The sequence below is a fragment of the Aotus nancymaae genome, unplaced genomic scaffold, assembly GCF_030222135.1.
Source record: "Aotus nancymaae isolate 86718 unplaced genomic scaffold, 86718_ANA_hifiasm-v0.15.2.pri h1tg000032l_0, whole genome shotgun sequence".
NCBI lineage: Eukaryota > Metazoa > Chordata > Mammalia > Primates > Aotidae > Aotus > Aotus nancymaae.
Window position 1 is genome coordinate 8756092 of NW_026988445.1, and position 23063 is coordinate 8779154.

Consider the following 23063-nt stretch of genomic DNA (forward strand, 5'->3'; position numbering starts at 1 on the left):
GGACTGCCTTAGCAAGCCAATGCTGTTTCATATTACTTCATTAATTACTCAAGTGGGAAAATTTTCTCAAATGAATATTTTAGTACTTTAAAAATGAAGCAAATGTTTTAACACTTATGCCATATATGATAAATTTGTATAGAGTGAGAGAATATACATTGTAACTTTTATTAGAATATAATGGGACCATTGTCACATATGTAAATATGACACAAATGACTTTGACTTCCTAAAACAGAAAGAATCTTATAAGAAATTGTTAGTAAGCTGTGTCTACACCTGCTGTGATTGTAGCATTAAATTAAAAATTTAGGTTTGTGATATCCAAACTTCTCATTTGGCTCAGTGCCAGATTTATTCTTAGCAATCTGCTTTTGTCCTTACTGGAAATTCTTTTTAAAATTTGACAACCAGTATAACTTTTCATAATACTGATATTTCTGCTCAGTGAGAACATGAAAGCTTTGTTGGATTCTTCTTTTTCTGTGAATGTGAGATAATGTATTATGGATCTCTTCTGTGAGAGTCTCTTCTTCTAGCACCAATCTTTTTGTTAACCATGATGCATTTGTGTAAGTGACGAAAAGGCATCCTCCGTGAACCAATTAACTATGCAAAGATGCTGTATTTTACTGGGCTGGAACCACAATGGGACATATCTTTGCCCCGCTCCTGTGCTAGGAACCAATTTAAAATGCACAGGCTGCATAATTGTACACAGTGTCCCTGTCCATGGCCCATCTAGCTTTTCCACTTTTCCTGGATTTAGCTGTGGATTATTCTGGCAAATTGAGTGATTTTAAGTGGCATCTAGAACTACTCAGGCCTGTTGTGCTAGCTGGAACACACAGTAATGTGACCCCTACTCTGTCTTACCCAAGGTTGTATAAACAAAGTGGTACTTACTGAAATATGTGAACATGAAACTGAATGTTGCTTTATTTATCTGAATAACTAAAACCTGTAATTGTTGATGTAAGTAATTTCTGTCATAAAATCTACTAATCTTGTTGATAAAGTATTGGTTTTCCAAATAGGCATATAAAAAATGATACAATTTTGTTTTCTTTACCCTGTGAAAATAAAAATAAAGATGAAGACTCACTAAATGTAGACAGAAAGCTGTGTGTGTGTGATTGTTTTTTAAATAATTTATATGTATGGTCATAGATTTGCTTTCTGTTAAAAGTTCTGAAAAAAAAAATAACAAGGCTTTATTAGTTATCATGTGTTTAGAACATTCAGCATTTGACCTTTCCCATTTAGTTGGTAGCATCTCCCAGTCATTCAGACCTAAAAAATAAGTAATGGAATGTAAAACAATCCATTTTTCCCTACCATTGAAAAAAATAGTAAAATTTGCTTCCATGTCTTAGGTATGCTCATTAAAAGGCAGGTAATTACCACACATTTATATGAAATAAGGATTCATTGTAATCTCACTTCTAGAAGTGTTTGGCTAAATTTGTTCTGGTTTGATCTGAATTTAAGCTGATCCCTCTCCTTTATCCTCTTCTGTGTATAAGATATTTATAGGAATTATAGCCTTCCTTTGCAAACATCAATGATAGATAAAAGAATCTAAACTTGATACACCAACTGCTTAAAACTGCCAAAATACACTTCTTAAAAGTGGTTTTTAGAATTGTTAAGGACCTTTGGCTTCAATGTTGTTCCCATAATATGCTTATATTATTTATGTTAAATATTTTAAATTAATGGAATCCAATTTAATGAGTTTTCATAGTTAAAAAGTATTTAAGGTAGATGCTAGTTTTAGTTCTTCCTCTTCAAAGCATGAGTCCTACCTCATATAGTAATGTATTTTAGAAGAGGGTCCATGAACCATACTAGTAATTCCTGGGGTTCTTTTTTTTTTTTTTTTTTTTTTTTTGGAGACAGTCTTGCTCTGTCACCCAGGCTGGAGTGCAGTGGCTCGATCTTGACTCACTGCAACCTCCACTCCCTGGGTTCAAGTGATTCTTCTGCCTCAACCTCCTGAGTAGTTGGGGCTCACAGGTACACGCCACCACACCCAGCTAATTTTTTTTTTGTATTTTTAGTAGATACGGGGTTTCACCATGTTGGCCAGCATGATTTTGATCTCCTGACCTTTTGATCAACCCACCTGGGTCTCCCAAAGTGCTGAGATTACAGACTTGAGCCACCGTGCCTGGCCTCCTGGGGTTCTTTTAGGCAGCCTCCTAATGTTGAAGGAAAAGCAAAACAATGAAACAGTATTTTTCATTGTTCATAAATTTGAATTGTTGTAAGGTTATCACTTTCTCAGAAATATCACTAGTTTTGAAACTCAGACACATCAATTTGTGGAAAGATGACAAAGTTTGTGTCAGTCTGTCTCAGCTTACAGTCACCAGGGTGCAGTTTATCTCTTCTAACATTTTTGTATCTTCTGTGTATTGTTTATTAATTTACATTTTCTATTGTTTTACTGTGTTACATTATGTTCCAAATTCACAAAAGTGGTTAAGTGGTTCAGAAGTGATTTCCTAAGTAGTAAAATCTGTAATGAAAAGAAAATAAGACTTAATACAACTCAGAATATGTCATTATATAAAAGATGACTGCTGCATTAAAGTTATGTGGAATGTGAATCCCTTGTTATGACAGTGATTTTACACAAACAGGAAAAAGTTAAAAAATTTAAATAATTGAATTCTGACAAATAGACTTTATTAAATGAATAATCAATTTACCACTCATGGCTGGTCTGTTATCTGTTACATAAAATGTTGTCAAATGGTGGCCTAAGCCATTTAAACTTTTGTGAACTTTCGAATAAAGGCCAAAGACCCCTTCAGAACATCTGCAAAATAATCTTTGTCATGTTGAATAATTTGGTAACTAAAGGTAGAGAGGAGAACAGAACCATGGGAGCAATATTCAGAATTCAATATGTTTTAGCAGATTATCAGAAACCAACCTTGTAAAACCAATCACAAAATTATTGAAAAATATTTTTATCAAGGAGAGAGCAGAAGAAGTTCTTTGGAAATAATCCTTAAACAAATGCCGCTGTTGGATATATGTTGAAATATCAGCTCCTCTCACTTATACGTGCTATATAGCCTATTTCACTTTATAGCCGAACAGAATCACTTATCTGCTGAGTACTTCTTTCATACAGTTCTTGTCACATGTGTGTGGATCAATTTAAGGAACAATTTGGCCAATTCTTACATGGGCTAACAAAAGCCTAAGTGATAAGAGAATTCTTATTTTGTGAAATGGTATGTAGACTGCATAAATTATCTTTTAATCAATAATGATGAAATACCTATAGAGCTTTTTTGAGGGTTAAAGGTAGGGATAATTCTGCAAGGAATGATACTGCCATGTGAATGGATTAAGATTATGCCTAATACCCAGTTACTCACTGTTTCATTCTCCATGAAATTCGTGGTCAGCAACATATTTCTAATTTTGATTTGGTTTTGGACAAAATACTGAAAACAGGGTTTAACATATAATCATATGAAAAATTGGTGGGAAGTATACTTTCCACACTGAAATATTAGGATTTTGAGGGAAAAGCTGTTTAAACAAGTTTTTTAAAGGTGATACCAATAATATCAATATTTAGCTAAAATATCAACAGTTTAAATGTTGAGGATGTGATCACCAGATTTGTTGAGAAGAACAAACTGCAGTTTACTGACCAAAAATCTGACTTTTCTAAGCCTTGTTAGCCCTATTTAATTACTGGATAAAGGACTCAATGACATATGATTGGGCATGTTTAACATACAGATGTGCATCCAAATATGAAAAATACCTTCCAGAGCAAGCATATCCAAAGAGTATATTAAAAACTATTTGCTAATATCTCTCAAATTAAAACTTCCAGTCTTTCACATTTTGAGTATAATAAGCTCAACAACCTAGAATTTGACAGCCATACATAATCTTCAGGGAGACATATCTCTTTAAGGTTAGATTCAGTAATCACTCTGAACGTCTTGAGAATTATCCAAAACATTACCTAATGCTTATTCATTTTTCCAGTCAGTCTATGATTGTGACTTGGGAATTTTCTTTTTAGTCTTGCTGATTTTATTTCTTATATCTTTTTTGAAAATGTCTGCTTTTATCCATCATGACCAGTTGAGACAAAGTCACTTTATCTTCTTCTAGCCTTATAACTGTATCCACTTTACATGCATACACACACACAATACACACACACACGCACACACACACACAGAGTTTAAAAAGTAATAGAGTTTAAAAGTCATCAGGGATGTAAAATATGTCTGTGAATATGCTATCCCTTTGTTTAAGTTTTTAGATGGCGTTTTATTGTTTGTAGTCCAAAAATCAAATTCATTAACACAGTGTAAAGGTCCTACCTTCCTTTTTCACCTCATGTACCATGAATTCCCCATAGTTTCTCCTCACACTCCTCATCCTCGACTCCTGCAGCCTTAATGATTTTCATCTGCTCCTATTCATACTCTTTATTCCAGTCACCAGGCCCTTTCAACTTTCTCCCACCTTCTGGGTAAGGCTTATCTCCCCTCTTCCCTTAATTAGTCCTTACTCATTCCTCCCATTTCAGCCTAGAGTCACTTCTTCAGGGAATCCTTTCCTATTCCCCTTAACAGTGTTAAATCCACTTAACCTCCATAAAATCAAGCACTCATAACCAAGGATTGTTTATAAATAACACTTTTGTTTTTATTTGTTTTGGTTTTGGTAGTCATTTTGTTGATTTGTTTGTTGATGCTTTTTGTTTTTGATGTTTTGTTTTGATGCCTGTATTCTGCCTCTAACTTGAAAACCTCTATTCTAATTGCTTGGTTTTTAATAGCTGCAAAGCATCCATTTCTACATTCTCAAGAAGCTACTTAAGATATACTGAAGTCAATGTGGAAGAATTTTCTTTTGAGGGAAATGGAGGAAGCTAAGAGTCTTTAAATCACCTATGAAGTTTAGACTAACCATCTGGCTGTTTTAAAAGTCATAGTCTTATTTAGTTATTTTAAGAGTCATATTTTCGTGTTTTTCTAAGCTTGGCAGTTTGTTGATATAATAAACTATTTTTAACTTTTGGATGGGAACTTCAAAATGTCTTTCCCATTTTAAAAAAGTTTCTTTCTCATGAGATTTATTTTTTGCATGAAAATGTTTTGTTCTAATTATTTAAAGAAATAAAACATCACAGATACAGTTGAAGCCCCATATTTCTTGGTTCCAGTCTTGTCTTTTCCTACCTAGAGATAGCTACTATTCTGAATTTGGTCTTTCTTATTCCCATTCAAATTTTTAAAAACTTTTTTTTTTAACATATGATTGTTTGTATTTAAAATACAGTATATTAGTTATTTTTAAATTTCCTGTCTTTCTGTAACCGGATTTTTTTCATTTAACATTGTCTTATGGTTTATTCATGCTAGCAATATAGTCTTATTTATTTTGAGATGGAGTTTCACTCATGTTGCCCAGACTAGAGTGCAATGGCACGAGCTTGACTCACTGCAACCTCTGCCTCCCAGGTTCAGGTGATTCTCAGCCTCCTGAGTAGATGGGATTACAGGTGCCTGCCACCACGCCCAGCTAATATGTTGCATGTTTAGTAGAGATGGGGTTTCACCATGTGGGCCAGGCTGTTCTCAAACTCCTGACCTCAGGTAATCCACTCACCTCAGCTTCCCAATGTGCTGGGATTATGGGTGTGAGCCTCTGTGCTCCGCCTTGTTCATTTATTTTTTACTACTATTGTTGGATCCCATTGTATGAATATACCATGCATGGCTTATCCTTTTTCTTCTTAATATACTACCTCTACTTATTTTCCTGTTAGTGGATTTTATTGTTAACTATTTATTTTTACTTTACAGATAATGAATGGCTGCTATTTTGTATATCTTTTTGAGAAGATGTATAGAGGGATGTCTCTCTCCCAGTAGAACTGCTGTGTTGAAGGACATGCATAGGCTCAGCTTTACTAGATAATGTCAAATTGCTCTCCAATGTAGTTGTACCAATTTCTACTTAAGCCAACACTGTATGAGATTTACTGTTGCTCTGCATTCTTGCCAACACTTTATGTTACCATGTTTAAAAATTTTTGCCAACCTTCATGGGTGTGAAGTTGTATCTAGTTTTAATTTTAATTTCCATGATTTCTAATGAGATTGGCCATCTTTTCAAATTTAGTCTACTTTTAATATCTTCTTTCTGAAATTATTTAACTTTGCATCTCCAACAATTACTTTTACTGAGCACCGACTTATACCCAAAGCTGTGCAGGAACTTAGGAGAGATTAAGGTTATGTGAAATTGGTACTAGTTCATAAGAAATTGTAAGATTTATAATCTCCTTTTAAGAATCTTACAATCTATCTATGTGAAGACAAAACTTTGGGAAACTGACACAGGCTATCATTTATAGAATATTTCCTTCTAATAAATAATTGGCTGTAAGTTATCAAGTTTATGAAGAAATACTGAATAATCATTTTGCTGTTTTAGTTATAAATCATCTAATATATATTCAGATCTCTTTCTGTGCTCCTATTTCATAGGAAGACCTTAAGAAGTTAGCTTAAATTGTTACAGTGCTGCTAGTAATAATTTTATAAAATACTTGACATCTCAATGAGATGTCTAAAAGCAAAAAAAAAAAATGACATGATGATCCTAGAATTTAAAAAGCTCAAAGTTTAATCTGTAGGATTCTGTTAACATAGATAAAAAATATATATACATAATCCCTCAATAAATGGCACTTCTGAGATAGTCTAGACAAGGACCTAGCAGTCTCTTGGAACTGCATGTCACCTGCAGGGTAAAACTGCACCCATACTTTACGTTAATAGGCCAGTAAACTGTAAAAAATACCGACAGAATTTTTATAAAGATTGCAATGAAGGCAAAGAAGGGTTCCTATCCCTCCTAAAACCCAAATCAAAGCAAAATCCTTGAAGGGCAAAGAAGGCTGTGTTGACAGGCACAAGATCTGTATGCCAGCCTTCTACTAGCCCAGTTTACTGTGACTCTAAAGACAGCCTGGAAGAGCTCTCTCAGGAAGAGTAATCTCAAGCACTGCCTTGTTAAGTTCCCAATGACCACAGTGTCCTCCATCTGCCTCAAGATCATGCAAACAATGCAGAAGTCCCATGACACGGATGAGATGAAGGGCAACTTCATCAGACCAGTGAACAGGTCTGATGGAGAGAAGACCATGTGCATTTGCCTGGCGCCTGACTATGACACTTTGGGTGTAACTAGAATGACGATTGTCTAAACCATGTCCAGTTGGCTAGTTTTTAAAATAACAGACATTTTCATCATCACAAAAAGAGTACAAGCAGAGGAATGGAAGAGATAGGAAAGGAAAAAGAGCAGTTGAAAAAAGGAAAATGCACATAATTGAGGCCAATATTGATGGACACTAACAGAGTTTGGCTAATCCTGACCTAAGCTCTAGCCAGCAAAGACCCAATTGAAGAGTAAATATCTCCAAAGAATTGAAGATTGTTTACTAACTTTAGTTATCTGGAACAAAGCCAAGAGCCAAGAAAGAAACAATAAAGGCCTCTGAACAACTAGAATAGCTGTGATATAGAAGACACATCTCGGGCTTTCACTCCTGGCTTATTGCCTGAATTTAACACACAATTCTAGCAATGTCTGGCCTCAATTTCCAGCCCACAGTAAACCTGAAACAGTACGTTTGAAGGGAAATAGTAAATTCAGAGTTCTCTTACTGGATTTACATTTGCTAGCAACATTGTAACATGACAGTTTGAAAATGAGAAAGAAAAAGAACTGAAAATTAAAATCAGAAACTCAAATAGTAGCATGGCACTAATATTCTTAAAAATATCTTATTTTCCATACTTATACCTGGAGCATATGACACATACAGTAATTAACTTTTTAAAGAATAACTCTCTGTTTCAGAGCAACTTATTTTCATGGTCTAAATGTCCACTCAGCTCTCTCCATTTACCCAAAGAAGTGATAAGATTGGCACCTTTGCTGGTGAGGATCTGCTCTGGGTTAAAAGATCACATACATATATGTGGCTCTGCCTCTCCCTGTCTATGCTTCCGTTTGCCTCATGCAGCTCATGCAGAAAACTCTGCCATTAGCTTCAGTCTCTTTCTTTCATGCAGCCAACTGGAAAATAAAGAGTTAGTCAGGGGTTGAGGGGAGTCCTGGAGAGGAAGAGATATCTTAGACCTTTGCTGAACCCATGTGGTACTTTTCAGTTGGCCAAAATTCTCTAGATTTGGAGGATTATCTTATTAGTCTACTAATCTGGCCATCACAAAATACCACAGACTGGGTGACTTAAACAACAGACATTTTCTCACCTTTCTAGAGTCTGGAAATTGAAGATGAAGGTATAGGCAGGTTTGGTTTCTCCTGAGGTCTTTCTCCTTGGCCTGCACGTGACCAGTTCATCCCTGACATTTCTTCTTAGAAGGACACCAGTCATATTGGATTGGAACCCCACCCTTCTGACCTCATTTAACCTTAATTAGCTACTTGAAGTCCCTGTCTCCAAGTACAGTCACACTGGGCATTAGGGATTCAACATATGAATTCAGCGGGGACACAGTTCATTTCATAACAGTTAGGGATCCAAATTCAGCTGACATTTCAAGTGCTTCATCGGGAGAAGAGATGATTGATGGGGTAGGAATCTGGTATTCCATTATCCTTACTCAATATACCATGTAAAACATCCTAATACTCTGAACAACAACCATTCTTCCACAACTGCCTATCATTTTTAGTCAACACACACCCACACCCACACACGTCTTCTTGTTATTGCTTGTGTTATTTTCTCTCTCCTTGTGCAAAACTGCTGAAGGAGAGGAAACTAAGGATTGAACAATATACTCAAGACATCTTTGAGATGTAGGAACCCAATGACTGTGTATTGTTGTTTTAATTGGAATTAAAAATTCCAGTTAAAAGTTCTGATTAGAACTTTGGCTCTGTCTACAATTCTTTTTCTTGCTTCGTCTCCAGATGGAAGTGGAGTGGCCTTCTGTTTAGGTGCTGTTTTTGTTAGATGCCCCAGTTTTCACAAAATGGTTTTAATCTTATTCCTCAGCTCATCTCTGTTCTTTGTAGAATAGAATAACTATACTCCAGGTACCAGTCAGGGATTAAATTTATGAATTCATTGCAGTCAAAAGCCCAACTTATGAAATAATTAAATACACGACAACAACAAAAAACCACCCCAATACTTTTGGAGGAATAGCTGAAGAATATGCTGCCTATCTATTTCTTTAGATTAGTTGTTCTGAAACATGGAGCTGCCAGGAAACATCAGTGTTTCCGTTAGTTTTGAGATATGTCCCAGCTGATTCTAAGAGAAAACTACCAAATTTCATAAAAATTAACTGAAGTAAATTCAAGATTATTCATATAACAGTGTTGTCCTCAGTATTTTGTAATTCGATGTGCTTTTTCAAGACAAGAGGAAGAAGAGTTAGAATTCAGAAACCAGCGTGGCTTAGTCAGGTTGTAGCTTAATGGGCCACACTTCCTAGTACACAGGAGATGCCTATGCCAATTAGAGAGTAAAGTAAAACCCCTCTTTCATAGTGCAATAAGGAACTGTTAATTGAAAAAAGCAGGTTAAAGTGAGGAATTAGTAAAAATTACATAAACATTTAGCACTTCAATTATACACACTCATGTATATCCATTGATTAATCTTTTCATGTAGGGCCAAAGCTTTTTTTTTTTTTTTTTTTGAGTTTGGATCTGCCGATTGTTATTCTGCTTTATTTACCTTGTACAGATCACACTCATAAACTCATAATACACTTCCTACTATTTCCAGTTTTGTTTTGTTTTAACTAGAGAGAATTGAATGATACTCGAATAGCAGTCTGAGAGTAGAAGCCTAGATTTTATTTTAATCTTTTGTATTTATCTTGCTCACACCCAGTTGGACAGCAGTCTAGCACCTTTTATCTAGTATTTCCAAAGTATTCAGTTTGGTTTGTTTTGTTAAACAACAGACATGTACTTCATTGGTTTATGTAAAAATTTGTATTAGATATACTTTGAGGCAACCCCCATGATTCCTACCTTCTGGTGTTCACACTTTTGCATGATCCCTTCCCCTTAATTGTGAACAGAACCTTTGACTTGCTTCTAACCAATGCGATAGAGAAAAGGTGATGGAATTTCACTCTTGTGATTACATTATATTATCTAAGACTGTCTTGCTAGCAGGCTTGCTCTAGAGACTACACTTGCTGTCATGGGAAAGTAAATGGCCATGTTGGAGAAGTCCACTTGGCAAAGACCTATGGACAGTCTCTAAGAGATAAGGGTGGCCCCTAGCTGACAGCCACCAAGAAGCCAGGGTCCTCAGTACTAACGACTAAAAAGAAATGAATTCCGCCAGTAACCTGGGTTAGCTCAGAAGTAGATTCTTCCCTAGTCAAGTATACAGATAAGAACCATCCTGAACAACATCTTGTTTGCAGCTTTATGAGACCTGAGCAGAGCACCCAGTTAAGTCATGCTTGGAATACTGAGCCACAGAAACTTTGAGGCAACAAACGTGTGTTGTTGTTAAGTTGCTAGGGTATGGTACTTCATTACTCATCAATAGAAACTAATAAACTACTTCCAGTTGAAACTGCAACTGGCAAACATGTTTGGGACCTAGATAACCTCTGGTAAGCATGATGCTCAACTTCTTGTATTGTAAGGTGCAGGGAGCACCACTAGCCAAGAGCATTATGGGTGCACAGATGTCACTCACTGTGTGTTGCAGAGGGAATGCAGAGCAAAGGTTGATCTGGCAGGTTAGTTAAGTAGACGCCAGTTACAAAGGCTTCTGATATACTAAAGTGCTGCGTTGTGATTTTTTTAGTCATTTCCTACAGCTTAACAAATAAATAAAATTTTATCAAAAAGGCAAGAATAGATGAAGAAAGTAGAAGTGGTCATTTATTTAGATATCATATATGAGTGTAGGAGAACAAGATTGATGTCAGGGACTTTTCTGTTAGAGGTACATAAGAGTGATAATACAGATAAATTACAAATGAAACATAATAATGCTACTTACATTAATAACAAGTTGATAAACTTTAAAATCTGTGTCTTATAGCAAAACCAAAATAAGTACAGTTTGTGTTTATTCTTTATAATACATTCTTGAAGGTTCGGGGGGAAAACTATACTTTAAAAAAATAACGTTCCATTTTTAAAATTACCTTAGGTACACTTAAGCATTTTTTCTTATAAAATGACTTTAAAATGTTTAAATGGCTGATTTTGCTACTCAGTGCTTATAAATGATTTTTTTGAAAGTCATCAAATAATAAGCTATTGTATTTGACTTGACTTTCTGAAAAAAAATTACTTGGTTACATTAAAACCTAGAATAATCAGATTCATGAATTTTTATTTTATAGCAATATGTGAGTCTTGTCTGCTAATGTTATGTGTTAATTTCATCTGCTCATGTGGCACAGTAAGAAAAAAAGATAGGTTGAAATAAGAAATCTAGGTCCTCTGCAGATCTAACCCACAGAGCCCCACCCCTGCTGTCAGCCTGGGAGTCTCTAGGCAGTGGTCACCTGATGAGGTGCCCCTTGGTTTCTCCTTGGGGTTCTCAGGGAGATTAATCGGGTGGGTTAGGTAGGCAGAGAGGAGGCTCAGGTGGAGTCAGAAGCCAAGGTAAAAACCCTGAATGTGTTCTGAGGGGACTACCTGCCCAGACCAAGGGACCCCATGGAGCTCCATTTTTGCTCTCAGTCCTGGGTAGGCCCAGGCAGGGGTGGCATCCTTTCTGTGTCAGAGTGAGAGGCCCCCTCAGCCCTCACTCTGGATATTCACCCAGATTCCAGGCACAGTCCCCTCTGCTGACCTGAGGGCATGCCACTCAGACCAAGGCCCACACCTCCCTGACACCCTTGAGAAGGAAGTAAGGGAATATGACTTCTGGCTTCCTCTGCCCGGGACCTCCAAGACTGCCCATGGTAAGGACCCTTTCTCTGATGTGACAAACTAGAATCAACAACATATTTGATGAAGATTCTCCACTTCCTACTGTCCACAGGCATCTGGTATTATTGAGGACTGGATCAGGCTTCTCAAAAACTGGCTTGAAAATGAACAACTCAATTAACATGTAGGTGAAAGATCTGAACAGACAACTCATCAAAAGAAATTATACAGATGGCAAATAAGCATATGAAAAGATATTCCATATCATAGGTCATCAGAGAAATGATAATTACAGCAATAATGAGATACTGCTACATACCTGTTAGAATGGCGAAAGTCCAAAACACTGACAGCACCAAATGCTGGCAAGGTTGTGGAGCAACAGGAACTCTCATTTGTTGCTGGTGGAGATGCAAATGGTACAGCCACTTTGGAAGAGAGTTTGGCAGTTTCTTACAAAACCACACATATCTCACCATACCATCCAGCAGTTGCACTCCTTGGCATTTACCCAAGGAAGCTGAAAACTTATGTCCACACAGAAACCTGCATATGGATGTTTATAGCAGCTTTAGTCACAATAGTCAAAACTTGGAAGCAACCAAGATGTCTTTCAGTAGGTGAATGGATGAATAGCCTATGGTACATCCAGACAGAATAAAATTTAGCACTAAAAAGAAAGGAGCTATCAAGCATGAAAAGACTTGAAGGAAACTTAAATGCATATTACGAAGTAAAAGGAGCCAATCTGAAAAGGCTACATGCTGTATGATTTCAAGTATACGACATTCTGGAAAAGGCAAAACTGGAGACAATAAAAAGATAATGGTTGCCAGAGGTTAGAGAAAAGGGAGGGATGAATAGGTGGAACACATGATTTTCAGAGCAGTATTAGTATTAGTCTGTGTAATACTAAAATGATGGGTATGTGTCTAAACCCATAGAATGTATGGTAGTAGCGAGAGTGAATTGTAATGTAAACTGTGAACTTCCAGTGATAATGATGTGTCAATGTAGGTTCACTGATTATAACAAATGTACCTCTGGGTTTGGGATGCTGATGGTGAGGGAGCCTCTGCATATGGGGGGACAGGGAGTATATGGAAAGTCTTTGTACCTCCTGCTCAATTTTTCTGTGAACCTAAAACTGCTATAAAAATAAAGTCTATTATGTGCATGTGTATTATAGGTATGTATATATATATGTATATATATGTATATAAAATGACTTCTGATGCTACTTTCTTTGACTCTTCCTGGTTCACATACCTGAGTAAAGCAATTTGGTCAATGAATGCAGTGTCCCTCTGTGGGTCAGATGCTCAGTTTTGACAAGCAGTCAGTAGCATGCTAATAGCTAATAGCTTTTTAAAACCTGTTAGCCCAGTTTGGGAGGCGAAGAGTCCAAAACTCTGAGGAATGCTTCTGGGTAAAGGCTGACTCCCATTGTCCAAAGCTCCAAATAGCAAAATCATCAGTTACAGCGACTTGGAGCTCAAAAGGTCATTAGTTAGGACTGTGGAGCACAAAGGTAGAGCAGGTGAGGCTCAGAGTAGGCACTTGAGAGTCATGAGATAGGGCTGGAGAGATAAATAGGATCTTGATTTTTTCCAGAGTCTGGTAGCCAGTGTTCAAGATAGAGGTTTTGTTCTAATGGCATTGAGAAACCACCAGTGGATGTTAAGTAGTAGATAACAGATTGGAGGGTGGGAGGGTAAAAAGATGTGTGGATAACGACTTAGAAGATGGGAGGATAGAAGAGTCAGAATGGGTGTACCGAGACCAGTGGAATTCAATGTGACAGTGGTGTATGGATGGGTAGACATTGATGGGTTTGAGATAAATTGTGGAGGTAGAGTAAAAATATCTTAGTGATGCATCTGATTTAGAAATTTTGTGAGTGTTGTTAAGGATGATCCTAAAGTTTCAGTCATTAGGGTGCTCGACAGATATATGGAGCTGGAGAAAACCAGTATCAAATTTGGTGTGAGAAATCAAGTATTGGGTTTGAATTTCTGTGAGACAGCCAAGTGAAATATTGAGTAGGTATATATGGATTGGTTATAAATGTTGGGATGAGAAAGTTAAATTTAGGAGTCAGCAACAAATTGATGATATTTGAGGCCATGATAACTCATTAGGAGAAACATGTAGAGTGAGAAGATAAAGGGGTCTAAGGCTGAATCCTGAGGAGCTCCATGTTTAAAGGTTGAGTAGAGGGGGAGAGGATTTAGCAGAAAGACTGAGAGGGGACATTTAGGCAGGAGGAAGATGCGTTGTCAAAGCCAGAGCAGGAGATGATCTCAAGTGTACTGAAGACTATATGTACTGAGGTTACCCTGCATATTCTTTGTCCCAAATTTGAAATGAGAATGTTTCACAGTTACAGAAAATACTTGTCCTGAACATGAATGAATCTGCCTTTATATTGTATTTACTGATATGTAACTTTTAATTATTAAAATTATAAGTATCATGGACTTTATAAACATTTATTTGTATGAACATACATATATGCACACATACAGACTCCCTAGGTTTTGTCTAGGAATTATTGAGAATAGCTAGGGAAAGCAAGCTTTTTTGTAGCAGTTAAGCCGTAAGTCATTTTGTTTTAATTGGAGTGAATGTTTATTGATGCATTTTTGCACATTATATTTCTTTCCTTAAATTGTGGTAAAACATACCTAACAAAATTTACCATTTTAACCTTTTTTTTTTTTGAGATGGAATCTTGCTCTGTCACTCGGGCTGGAGTGCAGTGGCATGATCTTGGCTCACTGCAAGCTCTGCCTTCCAGGTTGAAGCGATTCTTCAGCCTCAGCCTCCCAGCTAGTCCTGGGACTACAGGTGCATGCCACCACACCTGGCTGATTTTTTGTATTTTTAGTAGAGACAGGGTTTCACCACGTTAGTCAGGATGGTCTTGATCTCCTGACCTTGTGATCCACCCACCTTGTCCTCCCAAAGCGCTGGGATTACACGCATGAGCCGCCATGCCTGGCCTAATCATTTTAAGTATACAATTCAGTGGCATTAAGGTACATTTACATTGTTGTTCAAACATCACCATCAAACTCAAGAATCTTTTTCGTCTTCCAAAACAGAAACTCTGTTCTCATTAAACAGTAACCCATGCAATACCCTATCCTTCCAGTCCCTGGCAACCATCATCCTACTTTACATCTCTATGAATTTGACTACTCCACTCTAGGTAGCTTATATAGGTATAGTCATACAGTGTTTGCCCTTTTGTGACTGACTTATTTCACTTAGCACAATGTCCTTAAGGTTTATCCATGTTGTAGCACGTGTCAGAATTTCCTTCCTTTTTAAGGCTGAATGATATTCCATTGTTGGTACAGACCACATTTCATTTATCTCTTCATCTGTTGATAGACTCTGGTTGCGGGGCTATTGTGAATAATGCTACTATGAACATGGATGTACTAGTGTCTGCTTGAGTCACTGCTTTCAATTCTTTGGGTATATGACATATACCCAGAAGTGAAATTGCTAAATCTTGTGGTAATTCTATTTTTAATTTCTTTAGGAACTACTATATTTTTTTTTCATGGAGGCTCTATCATTTGTTATTCCCATCAACACTGCAGAAGTGTTCCAGTTTCTCCACATCCCGGCAACATTTGCTATTTTCTGGGCAGAGTGGGGGGTTGGTTTTTGATAGTAGTCATCCTAATAGTTGTGAGGTAGTACCTCTTTGTGGCTTTGATTTATATTTTTATAATGATTATGAAAATATAATGTTCAACATCTTTTTGTGTTCTTTTGGCCATTGTGTATCTTCGCTTGAGAAATGTCACCTCTTGAAAGCAGTAACTTTAGATTTTATTTGCTAAAATGCATATGTCTTAATATAACTTTCAGAATATCACCGATTTTTGGTTCTCCTATTGAACAAATTGCTTTATTTGGAAACTAACACATACTCAAAGACATAGAGAAAATAGTACCAAATTAGGCTTTTGAAAAATATACCGTATATTGTTTAAAAAGTAAAATGAAAAGGAGGGAAATTTAAATATTCATTTTTCAAGTCACTTCTTGTCATTTTGTTTTTATATGAATTACTAAATGTATTTTTATTATTATTTAATGTTATTCTACAAATCTACCTAAAAATCTTACTGAATCTTTCATTAAAATGTTTGATCAGTCAGTAGAGAGACTTTAGAGTCAAACCCCTAAGGAAGGTGGTTTCTGGGTAAAGATCATAAGAAGGACCATTTAGTTCCATTTTCACAGTGTTTTTCTTTTGTTGCTTTTCATAAGGAGTAGTTGGATAATTTGTAAGTTTTATTGTGTATAATATATTCACACCACATACACAGAGATCATTAGAGTTCATCTACTTAAAATTGTTTTAGAAACTACGTCACAGTGAAGTTAATGTCGCAGTCTAAGTTAACATAGCTAGAGTTGGGACTGAGAAAATACTTTGTTTTCGTTCATTTACAGAATCCTGTAGCATTTTATAAGCAGATTAATTTCTTCAAATAAATATTTTAATTGGCTCTCTGCTTGCTTGTTTTTTTTTTAACAGAAATATATCTACCTGTTTTCTTTAACAGTTATTTCGAGAAGTTCGAATAATGAAGATACTGAATCATCCTAATATAGGTATGAAATATATATATGTATTATTAGCAATGAAGTATTCTCCTTAATTTGAGGGTATTTGAAAAGACACAATGTTAAGGATAGTTTATATAAGCAGAAGAAAAGTGATAACCTGAGTGATAACCCAGGAAAGTGATACTTTGGGTAAAAACAGATTACAAAGAAGTTAACTGGAGGCTACAGATTGCTGTTTTCTGCTACCTTGCTATCTTCTACTCTCCACTAAAATAATTGATATGATTCAGTGTTAATGCATACAAAAAAATTTTTTTTTTTAATTTCCTTACTAAATGTCTCTAAATTAAAAAAAAAAAAAAATTTCTCTCTGGCTGGGCGTGGTGGCTCGTGCCTGTAATCCCAATACTTTGGGAGGCTGAGGCAGTTGGATTGCCTGAAGTCAGGAGTTTGAGACCAGCCTGGGCAACATGGCAAAACCCTGTCTCTACAAGAAAATACAAAAATTAGCTAGGTGTGATGGTACACACCTGTACCAGCTACTCAGATGGGAGGATTGCTTGAGCCTGGGAGGTGGAGGTTGTAGCGAGCCAAGATGGTGCCACTGCACTCCAACCTGGGTAACTGAGTGAGACCCTGTCTCAAAAAAAAAAAAAAAAAAAAAAGTCTCTAAATAGAGATTGCAGGTCATTTAGGTATTTATAAAAAATGACTTTCAGATGTTTTGATACTATGCACTTCAGTTTGATCATAGTTTACAGGCAAAATAACTGCATTTTAAAGAAAATATAAAGTTGATTTCAATATTAGTAAAATTTTTCAGTAAGTTCTGATTTTTCTCCATCTTTACAAATAAACTTATTGATTAGATATATTATATGAAATCTTTTGATTGTGAGAAGTAAAAAAAAGTCTTTTTAAAAGTCTGTTTTTTTAAAACACTTTTTGGCACATTTAGAAATCTTATATAGTTGTTAAAGTGCTTATTTGGGGTGAATATTTCAACTACATAAATTTGATACTTCAGTAGTTTTTCTAACCAAAAACTTTTAGAATGTCACAGAAATACAGAATTTCTTTTGTTTCTGCACCAAAGACTATTTAACATTTTATAATGGTTCACTGTAATATAACATAGTCTCTTTTTAAACTTCAGTTTAAATTCTATTTCTCTGATTTTAAGAGTTCTTTTTATAACCTTACTCTAATTTGAAAAATAATGGCTTCTTAATTCCAGAAACTTAACTTTTTCAACTCAAGAAGTTGGTTCTAAATCACTTTGTGGTAAATAGTTTTCTGTCATAGAAGTAATAATCTCAGAGAGACTTTTCGAACTTAAAATTGTGATTAATAATGTTTAGTAAATAGTCAAAGTTTTAACTAGTTTAATGCTACCTTAGATTTTCTTAAAACCTTCAATCTGTGCTAACAGTTATAAAGTTATATCTCTAATTTTTTTTTCAGTAAAATTGTTTGAAGTTATCGAAACAGAGAAGACTCTCTATTTAGTCATGGAATACGCGAGTGGAGGTAAGAATGAGGGTGATTGAAAAGTTCTCTTTGCTGAGACATGCAGAATTATTAATACCTAAGGGTTCATCATGACATTTTTATGTTTTCAATGTTGTTAATCAATCTATTATTTTATTTAAATGCCTTTAAATTACATCTTAAGGAAAATTCAGTGTTTACTTTTAAGTCCTTTTGATCCTACATTAGAAATAGAATTTTTGGCTTATTTACAATTTACTTAGGGACATTTTTTGGAGCGTTAAATTTGTATTGTCATCTTACAAATGTATTGATTCTCTTATCTAAATTTTATCATAACAATATATCGTATCATGATTAGAAACTTTGGCTATCAGCAGGGAATCTCAAGTGCAGAATGTATTTAATAAAATCTATAATAAAAGCTTGTTCTAGGCCAGGTGTTTATTTCATTAATTGTTCACATATGACAGATTCTCAATATACATATATTTTCAAGATAATTCATAAAATGAAGCAAATGTTTCAATTTAAACAAGTATTGATCTATACATTTTATGTGTTAGACGACTGAGTTGACGGAGGTAGTAAGATGTATTTGTAGTATAATATCATGTATATTTTGACTATCATGGTGTCAAAAATAGGAATGATTTTTAAACACTGATATGTAATAGAAAATCACCTTCATCTCCTGCACTTTCCCTTAAATGAGAAATGCATCTGCTCAAAATTACTTTTCCATTAGACTTAGGACTTCACTTTTTTAGAAATAGGTTGAAAATTTATGGAATTAATCATTTAATAAGTAAAAAAAAAAGATTACTTAAAGGGAGGTTTTAAGGGCTCAGAATTTAACCAATTGAAGAAGAAAGAAGGCATCTGAAATTATTTGGCTGATTGATTTTTTTGCTATTCAATAGAAAAACTTAGTGTTGAACTTACTATTGAGCTCTTCTAGCTAATGAAATTTATAGATTTTTATGGTGATTCAGATTTTATGTGAACTGGAATAGAAAAGATTTATCTAGTCTGTAACAACTAAATTATATTTATACTATCTTGTATTTCTAGAAAACTTTACTATAGATGTTAATATATTTAATTACTTTTGCAGTTGTTTATACAGGTTGAATATTTTAGTACTTTTTTTTTTTTTTTGCAAAGCTTTTGTCACCTGAAAAAAATATTTAAATGTAGGTTCTTTTACTTAACTTGAAAATATATCATTAGTGTTTGTTATTATAGGATTTAAAAAATTATATTAAAACAGCCATGTAAATTTGCATAAAATGTAGATCTATAATGAAACTAATGAATCTACAAATACCACATAGTGAACTATTTCTCTATTTCTATGTCTTTCAGTTAGATTGCTGTAATAATCTGTCGCATGGGAACCTCAAATATTATTTTTAATTTAGTTAGACTCCTTTTTTTCATTTAGTGTTGTAAAATTTAGAGAAAGGGGCTAGACCCACTTTGATTTGGGAAATTATAGACTGCCAAATTCTGTAGACACTGTTCTGTTTTTATAAAGGCCCACTGCAAGTTGTTAATATTAATATGTGTACTGACTTAATGGTTAATGGTAAGTACAGTCAACTCTCTATTGGTGCTAATGAAGGGGAGTAATGGCTAGAGTTAAGAGTATGTGAGGCTATCACTGCTCTCCTTCAGTAGCATAGATGGGAGACACAGTGGGGAGTAGCACAGAGAGATGGGTACATGAATTCAGACCATACCAGTCAACCTCATTAAATTCTAATTCCTGTGATACGTTTTCTTTGAGTTTTGCAAGTTAGTGATTCTGTAACAAAACCCATTATGGTTCTGTGGCAGTAAATCTAGAATCATTTTCTTGCCTTTTTACTCTGTAAATGGCAGGGTAACTCTGGAAAATAAAACACTGAATATGTTTCCTCTGAGATTTCTCAGTAGTTTAGGATCAAATCTGACATGTACGCTAGAATGGTAATGTGAATAAGAATTAAGTTAGACAATTGCCTCTTTGCCAAGAATCGATCAGTTGATTCTGGTTCATTAATGGAATGAAAATTTTCAGTGATTAGAAAAATCAGAAAAATCTTTTATTTTGAACCATGTTTAATCCAAAGGAGCCTATTAAAAGTAGCTGTCAGGACTACTGTGAAATGATGTGCTTATTCTTTCTTTTGTTCATTCAAACAACATTTATAAAATGCTTACCATGTATCAGGTAATGTTCTAGGTGCTGGGAATACATGAGTGAGCAAAGACAAAGTCCCTGCCCTTAAGATGCTTACATTCCAGTTGGGGAAGTAAATCATATACAAACAATATATGATAAGTACAGGACTATGTCATGTAAATACCTGGGGTAAGTGTATTCTAGGCAGTACTTAAGAGTAGATCCAAATTTTTCAAACTCTTGTATATATCTTTCCCTGCCTAAACTGTCATATCTAGAATTAACTACTATGATGGGTTAATTAGAATTAACAACTGTTACCACATATCTAGAATTAACTACTATGATGAGTCAACTAGAGCATCCATTCATTTCTCTGTTCTCATCATCCCATTTAATCACTTAAGTATGCTTAATATTATATAATATGCTGTCTAACATTGTAGATGTATTAGTTTGATCTGACATACATTCATTACATATTTGATTTTTAGTATTTTATTTATATCCTAGGATTGATATTGCATGTATATGTAATATATCTGTATACCTAGGTACAAAAACATCATTTATTGAGTGCTTACTATATGCCAGTTGCTGTGCTAAGCACATGCATTATTTCATTTAATCCTTACAACAACCATGTGAGTAGGCAGTAGGTAGAACTGAGTCTTAATGAAGTTAAGAAATCTTCCTAATAATGTCTCTCAATAGTACATAGGGCTAAAACAATTCATACCAAAATTGGTCTGATTCTAAAGCCTGAGTTTTTTTATTTTTTATTTTTACCACTTTGCCATACTTTCAAGAACATTTTAAGCCATTTTGTGTGTTTAATATACATGTATATCTATATGGTACAAATTATAAGGACACAAAAATAAATTTAACCCTTATACTAAGGTAATATTTTTAAAATTGTAACTCAAGATTAATTTAGTTTTAAGCTATTTTGCTAACTAGAGAAAAAGGAAAAACTTACGGACATGTGAAGTAATGGATCCAGTAGAAAATTTCCAGAGCTTCTAGTTATTTTAAAATTATTTCAGCAGACATTTATGTACTTTGTGTTCTGCCATGGAGATCAAGTGCAGATATTATGGTGATGTTCAAGTAATTTACAGTTCATCTGGGGTAATAGAGATATACACACAATTGATTTAATTCTGTATAATTTGTGGTTAACTAGTAAACTGTATGAAATGAGTAGAGTGAGAATAAACACAGAGTACAGGAAAGGAAAGAAAGAAATCAATGTGGTTGAAAGTAGTGAGATGGAATTTTATCCAGACCATATGACAGGGAGAATTTAAAAGAGCAATCCAACAAAAAAGACTTCATTATTTTGTTTGAAACATAGGCCCCAAATAGAAAGCCAAATGTAATTTTTGATTGCCCAGGCTGTGGCTTCCCTTTGCTAGAATGGATAATATAGAGTTGACTGTATTTTTACATTATACTTGAAAGCAGAAAGCAAGTTTTCTTGGTTGTGTTTTTATGACTTATTTTTTAAAGAGGTATGCTAAATACAAACTGCTGCAGATACTCAATTTTATATGTAATTTTTTCCTTTTTTCTATTCATGTGTTAGTTTGTGACTTACATAAACTAGCAGAAAAGTATGGGCCAAAAGTTTCTTTATAAACAAGGGAAAAAATTGACATTGCATATATTGTTAACCAAAAATCTCTGTGTATTTTACTACCTGCTTTACCTTTCTGATTCAGGTGAAGTATTTGATTACTTAGTTGCCCATGGAAGAATGAAAGAGAAAGAGGCCCGTGCAAAATTTAGGCAGGTATGGAAAGTAGTTTTCAACTTTGTTTTGCTGATATTTTTAGTGATGTACAATGGACAGTATTACAAACTGGACTTCACAACACATGGTATTTTAAAAAGAATTCCTGCTTTCTTATATTTTTAAGGATGGAAAACTCCTAAAAAATAAACCTTTCTGAATTTAAATTTAAATAGTTGCTGATGGTTATTTTTAGATTGTCATAAAGAGTAAATATTTATAGATGAGACTTACCTAATTAACTCTCTGAGAGTCCTGGAAGCATAGACTAGACGAAGATAGAAAAAAAAATAGTTAACCCTTTGATGTCTTTATCCAGTAATTATTATAAATTATTACTGGTTTTATATGTACAGCATATATGTGTACTGTTTAAAGAGGTTATTGTATTCTTTTAATTAAAGATGTTTTGGTGTTTAAACTCATTTTTGTAGATGTAAAGAATATGGTTAATTTGATTTAACCAAGTAGGCAAGAAACTTTGCAAATATGGCAGAGGAATATGGTAAGATATTCATATTTCCAGTTCAACTTGAATATGACTTATTATAGAAATGATAAAATAAAAAATAAATTTATCTAGAATTTTATTTTTAATTTTTAGAACTGAAGTGATTGAAATAAGTATACATATAAATTGCCAAAGACATAGAAAATTAGTGAATTGTAAATTGTTCATAAAATTTACTAGTTTAAGTGGACAATTTATTGTATCCTAAACTTTTAGTAAATTTAGAATTTTTGTTTAAAAATAGCTCACTAACTCTTCTGTCTGCATGAACACTTTAATTCTACAATTAAAGAGGTTCTGTAATCAGTATGTTTGGAAAAGATTCTTACATGTTAACGTGTTAAACAAATAGAGAAGTTCTGAAGGGGAGGGGAGGAAAAAGCCTGTAACTTGTTATAACATGGCATTCTCCAGATTGACCATGGAATGAATGTGTTTGTTTTGTGAAACCTCTGTTATTAATATCTCACAGAATTATTGCTTTTTGGAACACAGTTTGTTAAATGCTTTATACCAAAGACATGTATAGC

General features: G+C 34.5%; 1 protein-coding gene across 10 annotated transcripts in view; it reads left to right on the top strand.

Annotated features, from left to right (window-relative positions):
* MARK1 (microtubule affinity regulating kinase 1) overlaps positions 1–23063 on the top strand; it is a 135495-nt gene that overhangs the window by 54240 nt on the left and 58192 nt on the right. For all 10 annotated transcript variants that reach the window (XM_064383523.1, XM_064383526.1, XM_064383524.1 and 7 more), the window contains exons 4-6: positions 16560–16608; positions 18028–18093; positions 21952–22022. In XM_064383523.1, coding sequence (XP_064239593.1) covers positions 16560–16608; positions 18028–18093; positions 21952–22022 — 186 coding nt within the window. The remainder of the gene's footprint in view (positions 1–16559; positions 16609–18027; positions 18094–21951; positions 22023–23063) is intronic.